The 24,155-nt window shown below is 43.8% G+C and overlaps 1 protein-coding gene across 1 annotated transcript; it reads left to right on the top strand.

Moving 5' to 3' along the window:
- The first annotated feature begins 3,771 nt into the window (after positions 1-3,771).
- Positions 3,772-23,412, top strand: LOC138971651 (sodium- and chloride-dependent glycine transporter 2-like). The gene is made up of 14 exons (XM_070344425.1): positions 3,772-5,111; positions 7,784-7,915; positions 12,348-12,644; positions 13,104-13,167; positions 14,593-14,725; positions 15,137-15,271; positions 16,058-16,161; positions 16,801-16,925; positions 17,567-17,679; positions 18,012-18,143; positions 18,321-18,420; positions 19,106-19,206; positions 22,428-22,595; positions 22,916-23,412. The coding sequence occupies exons 1-14, from the start codon at positions 4,847-4,849 to the stop codon at positions 23,039-23,041; spliced, it is 1,995 nt and encodes a 664-aa protein (XP_070200526.1). The 5' UTR covers positions 3,772-4,846; the 3' UTR covers positions 23,042-23,412.
- Positions 23,413-24,155: the final 743 nt, after the last annotated feature.

Below are 24,155 nucleotides of genomic sequence, written 5' to 3'. Positions count from 1 at the left end.
TTGCAAGAGTTGTTGTTAATGAATGATTAAACCTATGGATTGATAGTTTTGATGTCACGGTATATGGGTCCTATTGAAGGTGTAAAGAATGGACCATACATTTTTAAAGTAACCACACTAGTTATTACCTATTCGAAGAGAGAGAGAGAGAGAGAGAGAGAGAGAGAGAGAGAGAGAGAGAGAGAGAGAGAGAGAGAGAGAGAGAGAGAGAGAGAGAGAGAGAGAGAGAATTGAATTGAACATTATTTAACAAGGGTTAAGATTTAAGGCAACGCCTTTTCTTACAATCTGTCCTTGGGACGCATAGACACACAATTATATAATTAAAAAATTAAAAATTTCAAATTCAAAAAGTTAACCAACAAAAGGAGGTCAGAGAGAGAGAGAGAGACTGAGAGAGAGAGAGAGAGAGAGAGAGAGAGAGAGAGAGAGAGAGAGAGAGAGAGAGAGAGGCAGGCAGGCAGGCAGGCAGGCAGGCAGGCAGGCAGGCAGGCAGGCAGACAGAATCAACTACATTTATGAACGTTTGTTTCCTTTTCTGTAAGATTTCATAGATGTCCCAGAATCAAAGATGGGTGCTAGAATAATTAAAATGGTCACGAACAATCAGAAAAGCGCCTTCAACAGTCCACTGATTTTGAGAAAACCCACCATTTCATTCACTCTCGATTGTCACGATCAGATTTTGCAACAAGCTGAACGACAGAATAAAAACACAAATATAATGCGCTAATGATCCGGTGCTTTGTCATGACCTTTCTTAAGGGGTCTTGTTGCTTTAAGAATTCTCCCGCAGCTGAACCGTCAGTAGAGTGAAGCAAGCACAAGGCCGTACTTCCAGGCCTATAGAACCAGTACGTCACCAACGCGATATTATTCAAGAACAGATTTTAACCTGTCATAACATTATTGACAGTATTAAGAGTGGCAGACTACTGCAGCTTTGATTACTGACGCAAATTTATAAGAACTGTGCGACACAGAACATAACTACATGTACCAGATTTCTCTCGGCTTTCTTTTCTTCTTCTTCTTCTTCCATATTGTGACCACGGTCATTTAGGCTGACCATTATGTCACATTGTGGAGGGTTGCAGATTCCAAAGAGTGAAAAAAAAACAACAAAAAAAAAACCTAGCTAGAATCTACTGGGGGCTGGGGAGTTCCTGCACAATGCAGGAACTCGACTCCTGCGCAATGCAGGAGTCTGGGGCCTGGGGGTGTGAGAGGAGGAGGGATGAAGGGGTCTCGTTCCAGTCCCTGATTGTTCTTGGGAGGAAGCTGTTCTTTCTGTAGTTTGTTCTCGCTGGGATCCGCTTGAATTGCTGTCTCTCTGTGGGGACTCCTCTTCTAGCCCTATGTTTTTTTTTACAAGGCTGAGCAGCTTCACAGAAGAAGAAGAGTACTGCGTTTAGACTACAGACAGCTTGTGTAACTGATAGTTATGAAGCGAGAACTGTGCCAGAACACAAATACATGTACCAGCTAAGAAGCAGGGATACGGCGTTGGACTGCGTACAACTTGTGTAACTGAAGCCACAACGTCGCCTTGAACCTTCTATCTATATATATATATACGACTTGTGTCTGTCTGTGTGTCTGTGTGTCTGTGTGTCTGTGTGTGTGTGATTGATCGCCATGCACGGCCAAAGTTCTCGATGGATCTGCTTCAAATTTGGTGGGCATATTCAGGTAGACCCGGGACACGACACAACCTGGTCGATATTTCAACACGTGCTCTCAGCGCGCAGCGCGGAACCGATTTTGGTTCCACCTCAGCTATTTTGGTTCCACCTCAGCTACCCGGGCCCCCATACCGACACACCATAGCCGCTACACCACATCACAACGCCAAAGTTCTCGGTGGATCTTTTTCAAATTTGGACACCGTATTCAGCTACACCCCGGACACAATATCATCGATGAGATATTTCAACACGTGCTCTCAGCGCGCAGCGCTGAACTCATTTTCGTTTTTGTGTTCATTTCACCATTATAAGTAACTCTTCCTTATCTTCTCCAGTGTTTGGCGTTTATCTCCCTTCCTTCGTGTGGCTTTCCCGTTCAGTTCTAAGTTACTATTACTATTTTTAGAATGTCACTGCGCTGTCCACTGCGCTGTCCACAACGCTTCCCTTGCACCCGTAAGTTGTTCTTACTGTCAAAGTGAAAAGGTCGAATCAATTTATAGCCACGCGAAAAATACACTCTCACCTATCTCTATATATTTATAGATACAGATATGCATATATATATATACGGCTTCTCTGTGTGTGTGGGTGTTTGTGTGTGTGTGTGGGCAAAAACCTGTGTATTGTAGAGTTCTGTTTGTGATGTGGTCTAGCGGCTTTTGTCTGTCTGTATGTTCTGGCATGTGAGAAGCCACAGCAGATAATATAGGGCCAAGAAATAAGCTCTAAAATTCTCAATCCCGTTTGACAGGACTTCGCCTTCAAAGGTGATTGTGGTGAACCGCCACGCTGTCTGTCTCTGTCTCGCGCCGTTCACCCCAAATTCCCGTTTCTGAGTAACTATTTTTAGAATGTCACTGCGCTGTCCAGAACGCTTCCCTTGCACCCGTAAGTTGTTCTTACTGTCAAAGTGAAAAGGTCGAATCAATTTATAGCCACGCGAAAAATACACTCTCACCTATCTCTATATATTTATAGATATAGATATACATATATATACGGCTTCTCTGTGTGTGTGTTTGTGTGTGTGTGTGTGGGCAAAAACCTGTGGATTGTAGAGTTCTGTTTGTGATGGGGTCTAGCGGCTTTTGTCTGTATGTTCTGGCATTTGAGAAGCCACAACAGATAATATAGGGCTAAGAAATAAGCTCTAAAATTCTCAATCCCGTTTGACAGGACTTCGCCTGCAGAGGTGATTGTGATGAACCGCCACGCTGTCTGTCTCTGTCTCGCGATTCACCCCGGCGAAGCCGGGTATTCCTCTAGTTTATAGATATAGATATACATATATATATATACGGCTTCTCTGTGTGTGTGTTTGTGTGTGTGTGTGTGGGCAAAAACCTGTGGATTGTAGAGTTCTGTTTGTGATGGGGTCTAGCGGCTTTTGTCTGTCTGTATGTTCTGGCATTTGAGAAGCCACAACAGATAATATAGGGCTAAGAAATAAGCTCTAAAATTCTCAATCCCGTTTGACAGGACTTCGCCTGCAGAGGTGATTGTGATGAACCGCCACGCTGTCTGTCTCTGTCTCGCGATTCACCCCGGCGAAGCCGGGTATTCCTCTAGTATATATATATACGACTTGTGTCTGTCTGTGTGTCTGTGTGTCTGTGTGTCTGTGTGTGTGTGATTGATCGCCATGCACGGCCAAAGTTCTCGATGGATCTGCTTCAAATTTGGTGTCCATATTCAGATACACCCTGCACAAAATCTGGTCGATGAGATATTTCAATACGTGCTCTCAGCGCGCAGCGCAAACCGATTTTGGTGTTTTTTGGGGGATCAACTTCCATAACTCTTCCTTATCTTCTCCATGTTTTCAGCGTTTACCTCCCTTCCTTCGTATGGTGCAGTACGGTATTAGGGGCATCTTCGGATATTCCCGGCGTTCTGTTACTATTTTTAGAAGGTCACCGCAGTGTCCAGAACGCTTTCCTTGGACCCGTAAGTTGTCCTCACTGTAAAAGTGCAAAGGTCGAATCAATTTATAGCCACGCGAAAAATACACTGTCATCTATCTCTATATATTTATACATATACATATAGATATGTGTGTGTGTGTGTGTGTGTGTGTTTGTGTGTGTCTGTAGAAAACACCTGTGGACTGTAGAGTTCTGTTTGTGATGTGGTATGGCTTCTTTTCTGAGTCAGTATGTTCTGACCTTCCTCTGAGAAGCCTTAACAGACTAAAAAGGGCTTAGAGATAAGCTCTAAATGTTTCATTCCTGTGTGAGTGGACTTCGCCTCCAAAGGTGATTCGGCACTCGATTACATTCGGCGTCGTCAACATGAATGGGACTCGACATGATATGATCATGAATGGCATCATGGTCACTGAATCATTTTTGTGCTGTTCCCATTCCACGAATCTGGGAGGGACCTAAGCTTGGAGGATCCATGGTTCGGTTCATTCAAACGGGGGGGTGGGTGTGACAGGGAGACTACCGCCGCCCTTAACAGTAGACTCTGCAGAGTTGTGCGCCTTAGAAGTTGTGAGATATTTATAGCTCTTTATAGCTCGCAAAGCAACACCTGTGGATTGTAGAGTTCTGTTTGTGATATCGTAAATATTCTGCATCAAATTTGGTGGGCATATTCAGGTGGACCCCGGGCACAAACTGGTGGATAAAAACCGGCGAAGCCGGGTATTCCTCTAGTTCTACATGTACCTGCTATCTGTCGGCTCTTCTTTTGCAAGACTGAACACGTTCCCAGAAGAAGAATACGGCGTTGGACTGCGTACAGCTTGTGTAACTGAAGCCAGAACGTTGTCTTGAACCTTTCTACGTGTACCTGCTATCTGTCGGCTCTTCTTTTGCAAGACTGCACACGTTCACAGATGAAGAATATACGGCGTTGGACTGCGTACAGCCTGTGTCGCTGAAGCTAGAACGTTGCATAGAACATTTCTGTGTGTAACAGCTATCTGTCGGTCTTTATTGTGTGCAAGGCTTAAACACAACCACAGAAGAGGAATACGGAGTTTAGACTGTAACTGAAACAAGCCGCGAACGGTGCATACAGACTGAACACTACTGCATGTACCAGATTTCACTCTGCTGGTGTTTTTTTTTCAAGGCTGACACATTCTCAGCAGAAGAAAAAGGTGTGAGCCTTACTGCAATCATTCTTCGTTTTTAGTCCAGGTTGAAATGGCCGCTGCCAGCTTCATGCAAGACAGCCATTGTGTGAAAGTGTTGCTGGATGAAGAAAAAGATGGAGAGAAGACAGAAGGAGGAAGAACCCCGAAGGAGGAGGAGAGAAATGGTCACACTGACGCAGGGGACGAGGAGTACTGGACACATACACGTCACTCGTGGAGCAAGAAGAGGGAATACATTCTCTCCATGATGGGATACATTGTGGGAATTGGGAACGTGTGGCGCTTCCCTTATATCTGCATCAGGAATGGAGGAGGTGAGATTTCAAGTTTATTTTTCAAAATGTGATATAAGTAGAGGTTACACACCTCATCTCAGTGGATATTACAAATATTGGTCGAAGTTAGCTATAGTGGGTCATGAAAAAAGCGAGCTTCAGTGTGCTTTTTTATGACCGCGAGCTGAGACCCATATTATTAATATCCACTGAGATGAGGTGTGTAACCAATTTATTCCACTTTTTGTATGTTTCTTTTTCACACACAAAAACATGTTTTTGTTTCACATTTGATCAAATCCTAATGTCTCCAACAGTCTTCCTGCTCAGGTGAGTGATTTTTATGCGAGGGCCGCATGTAGTTCCGTCAAAATAGTTCGATTCTGATACTGAACATTTTACAGCAGTCTTAAGGTTTGGAATAAAATCAAGCAGACTGTTACATTGTTCATTCTGCTGTTGCGGTAAAGGCAGACACTTTGTGTTTATTCTTCTTCGTGATTTTGTATCGCTGCCGACATTTTCTTCCGTCAGAATGGCGTAACAGACGAACTTTAGCCCCCTTGTTCCAAATTAATGTGTCTTTCCAAAAATAGCGAAAAAACGTGACGTTTTTGTAGGCTAAAATTAGATCAGGTTCTCAACATTTTTCCTGAATCATCCACACGATTTTATTTTCATTTCGTGTTTTTTTTCATGAAATGAAAGAAAAAAAATGAAAAAATGAAAAATATGTGTATACTTGTGTGTGTTTCTTTCTCTCCCTTTCCTTTTCTCTCCCACGATTTGTCAAGGCCAAAGAGAACGTCAATACTTGCAAGTTAAACGAGATTCTCTCTTTCTCTCATACGCAAGTCCTGCAGGTATTGACGTTCGCTTTGACATGATCGAAAACACATACGTTCGCCTTAAATTAATGACAGTTACATGCACGTGTACGGACATATTGATTTAATGACAAAACAGCAAACGACGCATTTAAAGAATGAAAAAAAAAACCACACACACACACACACACATACATACACATACATACACACAGGTACGCACGCACGCACACACACACATAAACACACACACACACACAGTGTACACACACACACACACACGTGTACACACACACACACACACACACACACACACGCACACACAGGTACGCACGCACACCGCGGCACACACACGTACGCGGCACGCACACGCACACACACACACACACCGTATCACTAACAGACAACAACACACACACACACACACACACACACACCCCACACACCTACCCCCTCCCCGCCCCCCCACACACACGCACATGCACACACACTGACTCACACACGCACACACACACACGTACGCACGCACGCACACACACATAAACACACACTGGCACACACACATACACACACACACATATGTATACACACACGTTGTGTCTGGTGTTGGCAGTTCTGCCTTTTCCCCATCACACATTCCTGTGTTTTTATAACTGCAAGAGCGTTCCTGTTGCCTTTCTTGCTGTGTCTGATGTTAAGAGGTCTGCCACTCATTACATATTCATGGTTTGTCCTTCTTACATAGGAGCTTTCCTGTTGCCTTTTTTGTTGTACATGGTGGGACTGCCTCTCTTCCTCGCCTATTCCTGTGTGTCTTTACTGCTATGGGAACGTTCCTTTCCTGTTGTGCCAAGTGTTTGTAGGACTGCCTCTGAGCATTCATTATTCATGTGCGTGTTGTATGTTTTTTGTTATTTTTGCTCTTTACTGCTGTGAGGAGCGTTCCTGTTGACTTTCTTGCTGTGTCTTGTGTTGGCGGGTCAGCCTCTCTTCAGTTATTATTCACGTGAGTTTGTAGTCTTCTTCTCTTCATAAAATATTCCTGTTTTGTTCTTCTTGCAAGAGCGTCCCTGTTGCGTTTCCAGTTGTGCTTATTGCAAGTCAGTGGGTCTGCCTCTTCATTCTTTATTTCTGTGTGATTTTTACTGCTACGGGAGCATCCATGTTGCCTTTCCTGTTGTGCCTATTGCAAGTGGGTCTGCCTCTTCACTCTCTATTTCTGTGTGATTTTACTGCCACAAGGAGCGTCCCTGTTGCCTTGTTTCCTGTTGTGTCTGGTGTATGTGGGTCTGCATGTTGTGCCCGGTAGCTCAGGTGGTAGAACACTTGACTTATGACCCTAGGGTCACGGGATCGAATCCAGGCCTGGACGGACACGGATCAACTTTATGAGAAGACTCAGAGACGGTATCCATGTCCCACCCCCGTGTCACCACAGTGGCACGTAACAGACCTCGGACATTCTGCCATAAGTGCAGCCAGGTGGCTGATTACACCTCCACATGCACACATCGGCTGGGTAGCGCGGCTCAGTCTTGTTGCTGCTAGCTTAATTCAAGTGTGAGGAAGCGACCCGAGTTTCCCAGCAATGGGATAGTACAGCCGAGCCTGCCCCGGAGACCACCTCTCCCTGAAGACCACCTGCCCATGAAGACCACCTGCCCATGAAGACCACCTGCCCATGAAGACCACCCCAAAAGATCCCCGACGGGTTTTACGACTCTATAAATCATATGTCCATAAAGAACACCTGTCTAAAGAGACCACTTTTGCTCAATCCCTTGGGTGGTCTTTTTAGACAGGTTCGACTGTATCGAGTAAAGTAATGTAAACTAAATAAAATCTCTTTATCACATAATTGTTTATGTTTTGTTGTTGTTGCAGGAGCGTTCCTGTTGCCCTTCCTGCTGTGCCTGGTGTTGGTGGGGCTGCCTCTCTTCTTCCTGGAGTCAGCGCTAGGCCAGTTCAGCGGCAGGAGCTCCTACCACGCCTGGATGGTCTGCCCCCTCGTCAAAGGTACGGTGCAACCTGTCGGTAACGACCACCCTAGGGAATGAAACTGAATGTGGGGTTTTACTGCCCGTCAGGTCTTAAATGCCTATGAAAAGAAAGAATGCTTTTTTTTTTTTCTTTTGCTTTTTGGGAATCAGCTTTTTTTCAATGAGATATTAGGGCTTACAAACGGAGATGCTAGGGACCACCCTAGGGAATGAAACTGAATGTGGGGGTTTACTGCCCGTCAGGTCTTTAATGCCTATGGAAAGAAAGAATGCTTTATTTTTTTTTTTATATATTTTTTTTTTTGCTTATTGGGAGTCAGCTTTTTTTCAATGAGATATTAGGGCTTACAAACGGAGATGCTAGGGACCACCCTAGGGAATGAAACTGAATGTGGGGGTTTACTGTCCGTCAGGTCTTAAATGCCTATGGAAAGAAAGAATGCTTTATGTCCTACGAGTTAAATATGATATGGGTTATATGATTCGAGTATTACGCTCTCACGGCGTTTGACGAGATACACAAGTGTATGCGTGTTTAGGTGGTATCAGCCATCTGCACTTATGGCAGAATGACCGAGGTCTTTTACGTGCCATTGTGGTGACACGGGGGTGGGACATGGCTTCCGTCTCGGGGTCTGCACATAAAGTTGACCCGTGTCCGTCCCGGCCCGAATTCGAACCTGCGACCTTCCGATCACAAGGCCAGTGCTCTACCAACGGAGCTACCGGGCCCCCTATATTGGACATGATTTGTTTTATAATACGATTGGGACCAAGGGAATGCTCAAAAGTGGTCGTTGTATAGAGACGGGTGGTCGGTATGAAAAGGTAAAGCATGTTGAAAATAAAGCGTGTCGGTCATAATTGGCAGTTTGGTTGTTATCGAGAAGTGATGACAGGGCAGGGCCAAGCGTTGGAGTGGGATGGCGTTCTGAAATGAGACAGGGGCACAGGGGTTGGCCGGGCGGAAGGTCGGGGGTGGGGGCTGTGTTGAAATTTTGCATTTGAAATGGTTATTTTGGGTCTGAGGCGAGTAATTGATGATAGCTTGTTAGTGCTACGACCATCTTGGGGACATTTTGAGATAAGTCGCAGCAACATTTCTTTATTTGTGTCTGTTGTGTCACTTGTTTGTCCACTTTAAAGGCTGTTAATTAATGATAATAATAATTACTGGACATTTTTAAGTGCCTAACCTATGACTCTAGGCCCTTTACAAAAGAACATGTACAGAATTGAACATATAAATGTACATCCTACATAAAACAAATAACCAGACGGACAAAAAGCACCACATGTACTGTTCACACAACAATATTCGTATAATTATGCTATACACACTACATGTATATATACACACATACCCAGCGAACCCTTGTTAGTCAAGGTTATTGAGAATGTTTTGTTTTGTCCTGAATTAAACGTTCCAAAAATGTAACCTTTCTTTTTCTTTGATACACAACAGTCACAACATATGGGCAACCCATTTCGTAAACCCCTTGGCTTCAAGCCGTTAAGATAGGGAGCGGGACTTTACGGTTTAAGGAGGAAGAGAAGTAAAGAGGAATAGTTATGTCCTATAGGCTATTACATGGGCCTCTTAAGGACAGGATTGGGGTAATATGATGGATGATGGTTAAAGAGGATTTGTCCTTTGGCATTTTATTTGTCAACGCCTCTTCTAAGGATTTAAACGAATCTACCGAAACTATTAGTTCTGGTGACAGTTTTCAATGGGACATCCACTTCTACCCTGGGGTCATAATTATAGTACTTTTATCCTGCACTTTACAGGGGCGGATCACATCATTTGTCACGTTTCACTATATCACATAAGGTGATTATGAAACGGTTAGTTACTTCTAACTAACTAACCACACCACGATCCACTCTCGCAGTCATACAATTAAATAGAATCAACAAAAGTATAAGTTTCAGACGCCTGTTTATGTAATAACTCGCCACCTCCCTCGAGACTTCACTCAAAATATGTTCTTTTACGTTCAAAACGTAAAATACCAAGAGGTCACTGACAACAAATGCCAGTTAAGTGTAGAAAATTATAGTAACACGCTGATCCCGTGTAAAGTTAAGAAATATATAGCTGATCTGCCAAAAGTGCTAATTTATGCAGGTGTCACAAACCCCACGCTGTCACCACTCGAGTATAATCATAAATATCACAGATGACTAGGTGGTAATAAGGGTGCATAAGACATGGTGCACTTAGCTTTGTTGTGCCACTGAGTGGGCGGCCCGTAATTAGTTCATAGTCTCCACAACTGCTCCGTCGAATGAAGTGCTGGTTGGCGTGGCGACGAAGCAGGGAACAGTGGAGACATCAGGCGCCTCACTCAGTCGCTGGTTAGCCGGTTAGCTGGTTACATCACACGATCCGGTTACAGCGTCCGCAGATAACAGCGTCCCGCGGATAGGCAGCAAAAACAGCCAGCAACAGTTGTAGGTAGAAATGAAGAAAGGCTGCAACAAAAAGCCTCGGTGCACTAGACATGTCATGCTACCCCTCACACCCCACCTTTAAACATGTCACCCTGACATATTTCATCGAGCACGTGGGCCTGCACAAACGGACTTTTACAACAACAAATCAGCTATTTTCCTTCCTTCTCTCCATATCTGCAAAAACCATATACAGATTAGTATTTTAGCGTCACAAAGAGCAAATTATGCGCTAACCTGGAAAGAACAACAGAGAGTATTTCATTCCACAAACACAGACTCGTCAACAGCGTTAAATAATGATTTATTACCTCAAAAGCCTATGTAGGTAGCACTCTCATTGAAGCGAAAACCGCTTCCTCCTTTGAATGGCACCTGTTCGTCAACAGCGATAGCCCATTCGCCCTCTTGCTGAATACTTTATGCGGTGAAATTACCTTCCCGCACAGGGAAGAGAATTTGACGACCCGTCAACGTCAGACCGCATGTGAACGGAGAGAAAGTTTTCTCAAACTGAAGTTTCCTGAAGCCCTCCTGTACATATGCAGAGCGGCGCGTTGAATATCAATGCAGAACTCAAAGCGATGAAATCCATCAAACTAGCAGGAAATATAAGACACCGACCGTTCTCCCCAGCGCTGAGTTTTCGAGTGTCCAGTTAACATGTCTCAGACAGACAACATTGACGAAATCACGTGACTAACCCTGTCACATACCCCAGTTCAGTTATCGACAATTCTGCCTCGACAGCAGAAATCACCCCCGTGAAATCCGTGCAACACAAAATACCCGTGTTCGTTTTGCGCTGTCAGCAAAACCCACAACCGTTGACAGAAAGCACAGGCGCTTTCTATCGCAATTGACCAAGAGAAGGCACCCCACCGAGTGACACTTTCTTGATCCATGTCACTAAATCGTGACATCATTTTTAAGGTGGCGTTTCCAAATTTCTTTTAGGGATAATTCGACGACGCGAAGCGGACCTAGAGGGGGCCGGGGGTATGCCCGCCCCCCCCCCCCCCTACGTAAAATTTTGATAAAAACAAGGAAAAGGACAATTGACCAATCTAATGCAACCCGAGCCAACAATTTGCCCAACTACTTTCCAAAACCGTCACTTAGAAGACAAAGGCCGGCTCCTAGGGGCATCCGGGGGCATGCTCCCCCGGAAAATGTTAATAAAAGTCAAGGAAACTGGAGCAATCTGATGCAATCTGAGCCATCAGTTTTTCTTTATTTTCAAATATATATTTATTTATTCTTTTTCTTCTTTTATTTTTAGGCTAGCGGGGGGGGGGGGGGGGGGTGGGGGGGGGGGGGGGGGGGGGGGTTAGCCCGGACCCCCCCCCCCCCCCTGGATCCGTCCCTGCTTTACATTTATTTTCTTGCCAGTGACAAGGTATAACACAGACAATTCTTGCAGGTGTATCTCTCATTGACATCATAACTGTACTTTTCTTGTCTATAGGGCCTACATGCGCTATATGATGCTATGTTACACATGTTTCAACTTGTGGAATGCTAAGTATCATTATGTGGGTACCGCCATGTGCATTATGTCTACGGTCAACTCTTGTCATACTTTATCTTTGTATTTTGTTGTTGTTATTGCATGTACAGATTTAGGAATAGAAGAATTCCGGAAATAACTCTGTCGGGTTTTAATGGATTGTGAAAGAGTTGCTTCCCATTGTTTTTCCTTGCTTTTCGATAGAAACATTGAGGCAAGTTACACGTGACATTGCCGGCTTGCCAGTCAGTGTTTCTATGGAAACAAGGAAAACAACTCTTCCACAACCCCAACAACTTTGACAGAGTTATTTCCGAACATAGTTATTGCCACGTTCATTCTCTCCACGGTCAACCGTTGCTTTGTCTTGATATGTTGTTGCATGCACGGTGAACTTGTAATGTACTTTATCTTTGTATGTTTTGCCTGTACGGGCAAGTTCTGGTATAATTCATCTTTGTATTCTTTGCCTGTGAAGGTGTGGGTATCGCCATGTGCATTCTATCCACGGTCAACTTCTGGTACTTCAACATCATCCTGGCCTGGACACTCTACTACATCGCGTCGTCCTTCCACGCTACCGTCCCCTGGTCACGCTGTGACCAGTGGTGGAACACGCCACGCTGCATTGACTACTCTGACGTCATCAATGTGACGTCAGCAAATGTGACGTCAGCAAATGCCTCTTCTACTTCCGGAAATGATACGATTGGCGAGATGAACTACACGTCATCCTGGTTTAATGTGTCCTTAAGTGACCTCAACTTAACAGAAGGTGCGTCTCGCTTTCTGTTTGTCTTTCCTTCTTTTTACTAGGGCACCTAATTTTCATCCTGAATCTGCCACAGTGTAAAAGTATCTGTGTCATATTCTGTTTAAGCTATGTACTTGTATGTAAAGCTGTAAAATCAGAACCACAAATTAAATCTCAGAATTTCCCAGATATTACTTTTTGTCTGACTGAGTATGCACAACTTCTTTGTTTTCGAGAATGGACAGCATAAGTGTTTGCCAGAAATCTCCGCTTGAGAGGATGAAGCTTTGTTTATTTAATGGTTCTTATCATGAATTATTGTCCAAGGTACCAGGAGATTGGTTCTGCGTAAGTCACCCACCATTGTCTTACGTCCAGCCGTTATTTGACCTGCAGCTTTTGTGTAAGTATAGTTCATATTCTCCGTACCCAATAAAGCCATGCACTTTGGATGCTGATGCCATTATGTGTTCTTTTCAGTCATGGCAAATGACACGGACACAGTCCAACCCAAACCCGTATCGGCGGCTGAAGAATTTTGGCAGTGAGTGGTGTTGTGTGCGATTTAATGTCATCACACAACACAGATTATTATAATGCTTACTTTGTGTAAAAAAAAGATTAAAAAAACCAGAAAAAAAACTAAACAGCCTAGAAAATGTTTAACATATTTTTTTATTTGTCACTTATTCGACAATTGAAGTTAGTTAAGTTTTGACAGTAAAATGGCTGGACGGTGGTTTGTGCACATAGTTTTCATCAAGCCATTAAGCGCCTGTACGCTTTTTTTTTCGAACGACTATAGGTTTATGTATACTACCTGTCAAAAAAAACACCACTAGGCAGATGCGTTTGAATGCAGATCTGCGTGATTGGCCGTTTAGTGTACGTAGTAAAACCAGTTATATGACTCGAAAGGCCATCCAAGGGTCCAATTTACGACGAATGCCGACCTTTCTGAACTTGCTGAGTAAGGGATGCCGTGTGCTACAGAAAAACAGTCTTGACTCCTTTGTCTGATTTTGTATACATATAATATATATTATACAAAAACACACACCCACACACAACACACACAAAAACAAAACAAACAAGTCGCGTGAAATATATATCAAACCATTCAGTCAATCAGTCGATCTGCAACTAAAACATCAACACTGAAACCCTGTAATCACCAAGACTATAAGTAGTAAGGCTTGCCTAGCCTATACTCGAACACCGAGACGCAATTGCGCTCGTCTCGGCGAACGTACGACGTAGTAGCCTACCAGATTTGCATACACCGATTTTCTTTATTTCTGTGAGTAAATGTGACATATTCATATATTTATGGATTTAGGAGAAGACGAGGAATACAATGCAATCATTTTTAAATCTGTTGGTGAAAATTTGATTTTAATGACAACTTTAATGAGCAAATAATCAATTAAATATTAAGCTTCCAAGCTGAAATGCAATCCCATAGTCCGGACTGAGTCGCAGATTGCTTGACCAAAATGTCCACGGTCGTGACAGTGCCACTTCTTCTTCCACTAAAAGCCGGATATGACGTCATCAAAGACATTTATCGAAAAAAATGAAAATAAATGGGGGTATCACTTGGGAGAATGTTTCTCGAAGAAAGGTCCAGTAGTTTTCTCTGAATCGCTGTACACATGGACACAGACACTCACACAAACACCACCATCCTCGCCTTGATTTTTAGTCTATGTTTAAACATTTAGTCAAAACAGGACTAAATGTAACAAAAACAAAACAAAACTATCAGGCAGTTTTCGTCCACTCTTATACTCTTATACTCTGCGCATAGTTTTCTGTTTTTTTTTTCTCAATTAAGATCTTGAATCTCAATGAAGAGCAATTTCGATATCATCAAGTACTTTCATATCCATTTGGGCAGGTGTAAATATGACACAAAAAGAGATATCTTGAATGTTTTCTGATTTTTTTGGTTTCACATTTTTTTCAGACACAACGTGCTCCAGGTGTCTGGCGGGCTGTATGAAACGGGTCACGTGGTGTGGTACCTGGCCGTGTCGCAGTGCATTGTGGTCCTTATCATCTTTCTCGCTCTCATCAAAGGCGTCAAGTCCTCGGGAAAGGTCTCAGTCTGCCTTACTTGGCCTTTATTGACCCTTGCAATCTGAAACTGACAAATTCATTCTGTAGCCAGTGCTTTCGTCGTTTTATCCTTGTGGTTGTCCTTAATAGAAACTAGAAAAAAATCACCCACGTCATGCAATAAGTGTGTAGCCTATAGTCAAAGAACAACACGAAACAACACCCAAAACAATCACCAAGCAAACAAACAAACAAACAAACAAACAAACAAACAAACGTACAAACAAGAGATCGAGGAGATAGGCTGTTGACGCAGAAACACTTTGGCTATAGTTATATAAAAGGTCGTGAACGGATGATGGTGATGAAGATGATGATGATGATGATGATGTGATGACGATGATGATGATGATGATGATGACGATGATGATGATGATAATGATGATGTACAGGTGGTGTATGTTACGGCCACATTGCCCTACCTGTTGCTGACTGTGTTGCTGGTAAGGGGAGCAACTCTGCCAGGCGCAAAGGACGGGATCCTGTATTACCTTACCCCTGACTTCAGCCGTCTGCTAGACCCCCAGGTAATGCAACATTGTTTTCTCAAGTTCAGTCTGTTTGATCACGCATGCATCGCTTTGGCTGTGTGCAATTTTTCCAGCGTTTCATTTTCAGTTCGTGCAGTTCAAAAATATAACACGCAAAACTATATTGCAGCAACACACACCAGGATGTTTGATCATGTGCTATACTAATCACATATTGTTAGTTAGTGAGTTAGTTAGTTAGTTATTCAGTTAGTTAGTTATTCGATCAGTCAGTCTGTTTTTAAGTTATTTCGTTTGTTTGTTACTTTCATAGTCATAGCCTCGATTAATATCTCAGTGCAATTTGGAGTTTGTTAGAAACATCGTCGTTTCTTCAAATATCGAAAAGCTCGCTTTCGCTTCCATTTCAATATTAAAAACCCCACATAACAACCATGGGTAAAACTGGTATCACACAGGAAGCCATGTAGTATATATTCTCTATATCTTAATCTGATTTCTGTTTGGCTGGAGTTTTCCCCAGATAGGTTTCATGTTGGGCACAGGTAGGGCTGCCACTAATTGTTAGTCCCGGCGCTCACCTATGTAACTTCAGCAGGACAGACGACGCACTGCAGATTATCCCAGCCCGCTACACGTTGCATGAAAGGAAAACAGGCCAGGTACTCGTCATAATCTCTATCGCGCATGCAGTGCGTCGCCTGTGCCGCTGAAACTGCGCAGGTATATTCTGCCCATTAGGTTTATACACGTATGGCTTTATCTTGTAGGCCACGGAGCTCGATCCCTTTGCCTTTGCTAAGTTGCCTATGGTTGTGACAGGTGTGGGTGGAGGCGGCGCTACAGGTGTTCTACTCGCTGGGGCCGGCATGGGGCAGCATCATCACCATGGCTTCCTACAACCACTTCAACAACAACTGCCTCAGGTAGGCAGCTCACTTTTACGATATTGTGTTGACGAGAACGTATTTGTCCAAAGAAATTATGTGTATGGTAATTATTCCTCGATTTTTGACAATGCGGATCGGGAGATTGCGATAAGGAAACTGTTATGCAATTGATTGGGCTTGAAATTGGTTGTTCTTGAAATTGATTGTGCTTGATATTGATTGGGCTTGGAACTGATTGGGCTTGAAATTGATTGGGCTTGGAACTCATTGGGCTTGGAATTGATTAGGCTTGAAATTGATTGGGCTGAAATTGATTGGGCTTGAAATTGATTGGGCTTGGAACTGATTGGGCTCGGAACTGATTAGGCTTGAAATTGATTGGGCTTGGAACTGATTGGGCTAGGAACTGATTAGGCTTGAAATTTATTGGGCTGGGAACTGATTGAGCTGTGAACTGATTGGGCTTTAAATTGATTGGGCTGAAATTTTGTGGACAAATGGGTGCATTAGGCCTAATTGCTGTCAAAGTATGATAGCACATGTAATGATGGCGCCAGCTGTGTTGCTATTGCTGCTGCTCATGCAAGGCTACTTCTGTGTAATACGTGTTTGAGAGGACAACTTTTAGCTCTTTTTTTTCTTTCAAATGAATATTACTGTTTGCCTCTTTTTCAGGGATGCAGTCTGCTTGTCGCTGCTTGGAGAGGGAACGAGTGTATTTGGAGGTTTTGCCATTTTCTCCGTGCTGGGTTACATGGGCTTCAAGTCAGGAGTGGCTATCAAAGACGTGGTGTCTTCAGGTACAACTATTCGCTATGATACAGTTCTGTGCCTCTCGGGTGTTCTAGTAACAAACCGTATAGACAGATTTGCTGAATAATTGGCGTGTCTTCTCCGATGGAAAGCCATTGTTTCTGAAGGTATATTTTAGTACAGAGAGAGAAACAGAGAGAGAGAGAGAGAGAGAGAGAGAGAGAGAGAGAGAGAGAGAGAGAGAGAGAGAGAGAGAGAGAGAGAGAGAGAGAGAGAGAGAGAGAGAGAGAGAGAGAGAGAGAGAGAGTCATAGAGACAGACAGCGAAAAAAAGATTTTAACCTGTTCGGGTTGATATGACATGAGGGTCGAGAATCCATCATGTTACAGTAAAGTATAACCCCCCTTTTAAGACCTCCAGACTTCTGCCATTTCGAGAGCTTGCTTTTTCAGAGTGTATGTTTCTGTAAATGTACCCCTATTTAAAGACTGATTTTCGGAAGTCTAAAAAGGAAGGTTCCACTGTATTGGTAACATGGTTTTGTATTTTTGATGCCCTCCCCCTCCCACCCCCAGGTCCGGGCCTGACGTTCATCGTGTACACAGAGGCCATCTCTCTGACATGAAGGGTCAAGAATCCATCCTGTTACGGGTAACATGGTTTTGTGTTGTTGATGTTCCACCCCTAGGTCCGGGCCTGGCGTTCATCGTGTACCCAGAGGCCATCTCCCTCATGCCCCTCCCCCAGCTGTGGGCCGTGCTCTTCTTCCTCATGGTGGTCACGCTGGTCATCGACACACAGGTAGGTCAACGTTACAGAATGTGAACACCAGTAGACAAGCTACAGCGATTTGCAAGACACTTTGAACAAGATACTACGTATATTCTGGCTACACACCTCCGATTCCAAAATAACTTGAATATGTTTCTCATAAGGACCATTTTCGGGTATTCCCAGAGGCTGGGAAACTCTTTTTTTTACACCTGCCCGAATTGCTAATGGGGAAAATGTCCAAGTTATCGTGAAGGAGGAGCGTAACCTACTTATCCTTTTTTGGGTAACGTTTATGTTGAAAGATTATAGTTTTTGAAAGGTGATTTATGGATATATTGTTGATGTGGTGGTGCGAGCAGCTTGCCACGGGAGAGACGGTGCTGACCGTGCTGTGTGACCAATTCCCGCGTGTCCTGGGCCGTCACCGTATGCTGGTCACCGCCACCTTCTGCGTCCTGGCCTTGCTGACGTCATTCGGACTCGTCTCGCAGGTAATGACGTCACAATGAGCCTTTTCTTAAAACTGAAGTTTGTTTAGCCCCTTTCACCTCGTACGTTCTTGATGATGATGATGATGATGATGATGATGATGATGATGATTATTGATGATGATGATTATTGATGATGATGATTATTGATGATGATGATAATGATGATGATGATTGCAGGGTGGTATCTACGTGTTTCAACTGGTGGACTGGTTCATTGCCACATACACTGTCACCGTCGTCGCGCTGCTCGAATGTGTCGTTTTGGCCTGGGTCTACGGTACGTGTGTGTTTGTGTGTGTGTGTGTGTGTGTGTGTGTGTGTGTGTGTGTGTGTGTGTGTGTGTTCGTGTGTGTTCGTGTGTGTGTGTGTGCGTGCGTGCGTGCGTGTGTGTGTGTGTGTGTGTGTGTGTGTGTGTGTGTGTCTCTGTGTGTGTGTGTGTGCGCGCGTGCGTGCGTGTGTGTGTGTGTGTGTGTGTGTGTGTGTTTGTGTGTGTATGTGTGTGTGTGTGTGTGCGTGTGTGTGTGTGTGTGCGTGTTTGAGTGTTTGAGTGTGTGTGTGTGTGTGAGTGTCTGTAAGTGTGTGTTTAACTGTTTTTTATGTGTGTGTTTGTGTTAGTGTGTGTGTGTTAGTGTGTGTGTTAGTGTTAGTGTGTGTGTGTGTGTGTGTGTGTGTGTGTGTGTATGTGTGTGTGTGTGTGTGTGTGTGTGTGTGTTTTGGGGGGATTGAAGAGGTGCTGAGTGCAATCGTGGTCTTGAATTAGAATATCATCCAATATGATAATATGAAAACAGATCCTGAGCATCTCGACTGAATATAGCAACCCAAATTACTTTATGCAGGCAGCTAGGTTTAAGATGAAAAGTCAAAGTTCTTTCGCCAACCAATTTGGCCTGAATTCAAATTGGCCTTATATTTGCGGTTCAGCAGTTCTCTGAAGCTCTGTTCATTGTGTACAACCACAGGGGCAGACCGCTTTTGTGACGACATCCAGCTGATGATTGGCAAGAAACCGCTGTTTATCTTCAAGATCATCTGGTGTTTCCTGATTCCTTCCTTGCTGGTGGTAAGGCTTTTTCTCTTTCTTTTTCTGTTTCCTTATTCATTCTCTGCTGGTTGTAAGGCTTTATTCGTGTTTCCTTGTTTCTTTCCTGCTGAGGGTAAGGCTTTACTTGTGTGTCCTTGTTTCTTTCCTGCTGAAGGCTTTACTTGTGTGTCCTTGTTTCTTTCCTGTTGATGGTAAGGCTTTACTTGTGTGTCCTTGTTTCTTTCCTGCTGATGGTAAGGCTTTACTTGTGTGTCCTTGTTTCTTTCCTGCTGATGGTAAGGCTTTACTTTTGTTTCCTTGTTTCTTTCCTGCTGATGGTAAGGCTTTACTTGTGTGTCCTTGTTTCTTTCCTGCTGATGGTAAGGCTTTACTTGTGTGTCCTTGTTTCTTTCCTGCTGATGGTAAGGCTTTACTTGTGTGTCCTTGTTTCTTTCCTGCTGATGGTAAGGCTTTATTTGTGTTTCCTTATTCATTTCCCGGTTGTGGTAAGACTTTACTCGTCTTTTTACATTTAGTCAAGTTTTGACTAAATGTTTTAACATAGAGGGGGAATCGAGACGAGGGTCGTGGTGTACGTGTGTGTGTCTGTCTGTGCGTCTGTGTGTGTAGAGCGATTCAGACCAAACTACTGGACCGATCTTTATGAAATTTGACATGAGAGTTTCTGGGAATGATATCCCCGGAAGTTTTTTTCTTTTTTTCGATAAATACTTTTGATGACGTCATATCCGGCTTTTTGTAAAGGTTGAGGCGGCACTGTCACACCCTCATTTTTCAATCAAATTGATTGAAATTTTTGTAAAGCAATCTTCGACAAAGGCCGGACTTTGGTATTGCATTTCAGCTTGGTGGCTTAAAAATTAATTAATGACTTTGGTCATTAAAAATCTGAAAATTGTAATAATTTTTTTTTTATATAAAACGATCCAAATTTACGTTCATCTTATTTTACATCATTTCCTAATTCCAAAAACATATAAATATGTTATGTTTGGATTAAAAACACGCTCAGAAAGTTAAAACGAAGAGAGGTACAGAAAAGCGTGCTATGCAGCACAGCGAAACCACTACCGCACTGAACAGGCTCGTCAGTTTCACTCCGTTTTGCACAAGCGGCGGACTGCGGTCATTGTGAAAAAATGCAGTGCGTTCAGTTTCATTCTGTGAGTTCCACAGCTTGACTAAATGTGGTAATTTCGCAGCTGATCATATCTGGAACAAACTCCCTTTGTCTCTACGTCTCAGTCCATCTCTGCCTTCTTTCAAGGCAAATCTCAAGACTCACCTCTTCAGAGAAGCATTCTAGAAGGTTAATGTTGATGACGTAGTTGTCGCGACCCTGTGAATGTGCACTTTTCGGATGAACAATGTTTACTGTGTGTGTGTGTGTGTGTGTGTGTGTGTGTGTGTGCGTGTGTGTGTGTGCGTGTGTGTGGGCATGTGTGGGTGTGTGTGTGTGTGTGTGTGTGTGTGTGTGTGTGTGTGTGTGTGTGCGTGTGTGTGGGCATGTGTGGGTGGGCGTGTGTGTGTGTGTGTGTGTGTGTGTGTGGGTGTGTGTGTGTGTGTGTGTGCATTATAATTGTTGTGTATACTGAGAGTTCGTTCCTGTAAGAGCCTCTGGATTTTTTTAACATTTATGTTTTGTTTTTGGTTTTGTTGTAAAGTGTTAATGATTGTGTTCTATTCCGTCAATGGCGTCATTCTGGTAATGATGTTGTTATTGCTTTTGTAAAGCGCTTTGTGTGTTCGAAAGCGCTATAGAAATCACCATTATTATTTATCCCAGCGAAGCTGGAGGTATCCCGTGAACGCTATACTGTAATCGATTTGAGAAATGTGCACACCGAATAATACATGATAAAGAAGGATTCGTTGTGCCCGGCTACGTGCTACAGTTGGAGATGGAAGTTCACCAAAAATTGGGACCATACTAACAAAAATACAGTGGGTGCAATAGTCGCCCCCATTTTTTCAGCAAACGCCACCCAAGGCCGCTTTGGACGGGTAGAAATTCTGTACTTTCCAAGTCTATTTGTGTGTGGTTGTTCAAGACTATGGATAAAGCTCGCGTGAGAAGATTACGTCACGGTCAAAAGTCTTTGACGTCAATTAATGCATCATGACCTCATGCCTCCCTGTAGTCTTTTTCTCTCGCGCGGTGTGTGTGTGTGACTGTGTGTGTGTGTGTGTGTGTGTGTGTGTGTGTGTGTGTGTGTGTGTGTGTGTTCATTTTGTGCACGTGTTAGTGTTAGTGTGTGTGTGTGTGGGTGCGCGCGTGCATGAGTCTGTACTCGTGTGTGTGTGTGTGTGTGGGTGTGTGTGTGTGTGTGTGTGTGTGTGTGTGTGTGTGTGTGTGTGTATGTGTGTGTGTGTGTTCGTGTGTGTGTTTGAGAGAGAGAGAGAGGTTTGTCTTTCGCTGGGGTATGCAGTGCCTTGGCGTTGCACATCTACTTAATTATTATTACGCGACTTGTTTTTTCCTTTCCTGCTCTGTTTCTCTGTCTGTCTGTCTGTCTGTCATCCTCTCTTGTTGTGTCCCTTTGTTTTCGCGTTTTGTTCCCTCTCGTTTGTTGCATTTACTGTTCACCAATGTATACAATGGATAATATAATGTATAATCCCTACATGGTCGAGGGCTGGATGTAAAAAAGAACCCACACCTTTGTATGAGTACTGTATTACATTCCAAGTCATACGTTTATCTTGTTGTGCTCCTTTATCAAAAACATTCCATGGCTTTGTAAATTTCTATCGGAATAAAATACTGTTTAAACCAAACGACAATTACCTTCCAAATGTAAGAATTGATTCGATTTGAATTCATTGGCTGTCTTTCTCTTTCCACCTCTCACTCTCTTTTCTCTTTCCTATTCTCTCCCTCCCTCTGTCTCTTTTTTTTTTTTTTTAGCTCTCTCCCCCCCCCCCCCTCTCTCTCTCTTTCCACTGATGACTCTTTCCCCCTGTCCCTCTTTTCATCTCTCTCTGTCCATGTCTCTCTCATCACATCTGTTCTCGGTCTCTGTCCCTCTCAGTGTCGGTCTCTCTGCGTGTGTCTCTCTCTGTCTCTCTTTGTCTTCCAGCCCCTCTCTCCCTCTTCGCTCCCCCAACACCCCCTTCACACACACACACACACACACACACACACACACACACACACACACACACGCACACACACCCCTCCCCCCACAAACACACACACACAACATGGCATTTTATCATATGTCTATGATCCATCACAGGTTCTGTTGGTGTTCACACTGATGCGCTACGAGGCACCCAGTATCGGGGACTACACGTATGACTCGTGGGGCAACACGATTGGCTGGATGATCGCCACAGGCTCCTTCCTCCCTATCCCGGCCATGGCGGTCTACCAACTGATCAGAGCCAAGGGGAGCTTTCTGCAGGTAGGTCTGTAGCTTGTTTCCTTGTTCACATTCAGGTTGCTACGCTCCCCCCCCAAACTGCGTATGGCTGCCTAAATGGCGGGGTCAAAACGGGCATGTACGTAAAACGGGTGAGAGTTTCAGCCCATGAACGACGAAAAATGACTTGGTGCCGGATTGCTTTAAAACTTTCAGAGTATATTGTCTACATACTAAACGTACTTTGAGTAAACTTTTGAATTCAAAGCAATCCACCAAGTCATTGCTGAAATACAGAGACGGCTTGGTTTTATAATCGATATAATATGTCTTTAAATTGCTCTTTGGCTGTTTTCTTCCAGAGGCTGAAGCAGACGACGTCACCAGACGAGAACTGGGGACCATCTGACCCTGCTAGACGCCGGCTGTACCGCAAAGAAATGATGCAACGCTCACCTCGACGTCATTGGCTTGACGTCATCCGATAACGTCATTATTGACGAACGTAATTCTTGTATAACCGTACATATTTCAGGCATAAAACTTCTTCACGTTATCCGCTGACGTTATTTTTGACGAAAGTAGTTCTCGTATATCCGTACATATCTTATGCATAATCTTGCTTGACGTCATGCGCTGACGTTATCATTGACGAACGTTATTCTTGTATAACCGTACATATCTTAGGCACAAACTTACTTGACGTCAGGCATCCGCTTATGTTATTATTGACGAAAGCAATTCTTGTATAACCGTACACATATCTAATGCACAACATTGCTTGACGGCATCCGCTGACGTTATTATTGTACAACTTAATTCTTGTATAAAAAAACGCTCGCGCTGGACCCGAGTACTCTTCAGACATTCACACACACACACACACACACACACACACACACACACACACACACACACACACACACACAATCTCTCTCCCTCACTCCCTCCCTCTCTCTCTTTCTTTCTTACACACACACACACACACACACACACACACACACACACACACACACACACACACACACACACGCACACACACACGAGTACAGACTCATGCACGCACGCACGCACACACACACACACAAACACAAACACACACACACACAAACAGTAACACTAACACATGTGCACAAAATGAACACACACACACACACACACCGCGCGAGAGAAAAAGACTACAGGGAGGCATTGACGTCAAAGACTTTCGACCGTGACGTAATTACGTCACTATTCTTGGGTTACGGTACCATTCGGCGGCTTTGCTACGAGTATGCCATAGTCTTGGTTGGCCGAGACCTTGCACCGTTCTATCAGACTGCCTGGCTGGCTGTTGCACCGCGAATTCCTCCCACCGCCAAGTCGTTTTTTTGTGGTTTATTTCGCATTTAGGTCCCAGGTAACATTATGAAGTTTTAATACGATGAATCGGACGTATTATCAAGTTAGTGTATCAACTTTTGAACGAGCTGCGCCCAGTAGTTTCCCAGCAATAAGCTGTTAAGTCGACACACACACACACACACACACAGACAGACAATTAAAGTCTGCTGAGCCCTAGTACTAGCCTACTCGGGGATAACCGTACATATCTTATTAGGC

This window comes from Littorina saxatilis, linkage group LG1 (genome assembly GCF_037325665.1).
Source record: "Littorina saxatilis isolate snail1 linkage group LG1, US_GU_Lsax_2.0, whole genome shotgun sequence".
NCBI lineage: Eukaryota > Metazoa > Mollusca > Gastropoda > Littorinimorpha > Littorinidae > Littorina > Littorina saxatilis.
The sequence above is the reverse complement of the archived record's forward strand: the minus strand, read 5'-3'. Positions and strand labels throughout refer to the sequence as shown.

Coding starts and splice junctions, on each gene's coding strand:
- LOC138971651 (XM_070344425.1), top strand. CDS start 4,847: ATGGCCGCTGCCAGCTTCATGCAAGACAGCCATTGTGTGAAAGTGTTG. Junction 13,168..14,592: donor GCGGCTGAAGAATTTTGGCA/GTGAGTGGTGTT, acceptor CATTTTTTTCAG/ACACAACGTGCTCCAGGTGT. Junction 16,162..16,800: donor TTCAACAACAACTGCCTCAG/GTAGGCAGCTCA, acceptor CCTCTTTTTCAG/GGATGCAGTCTGCTTGTCGC.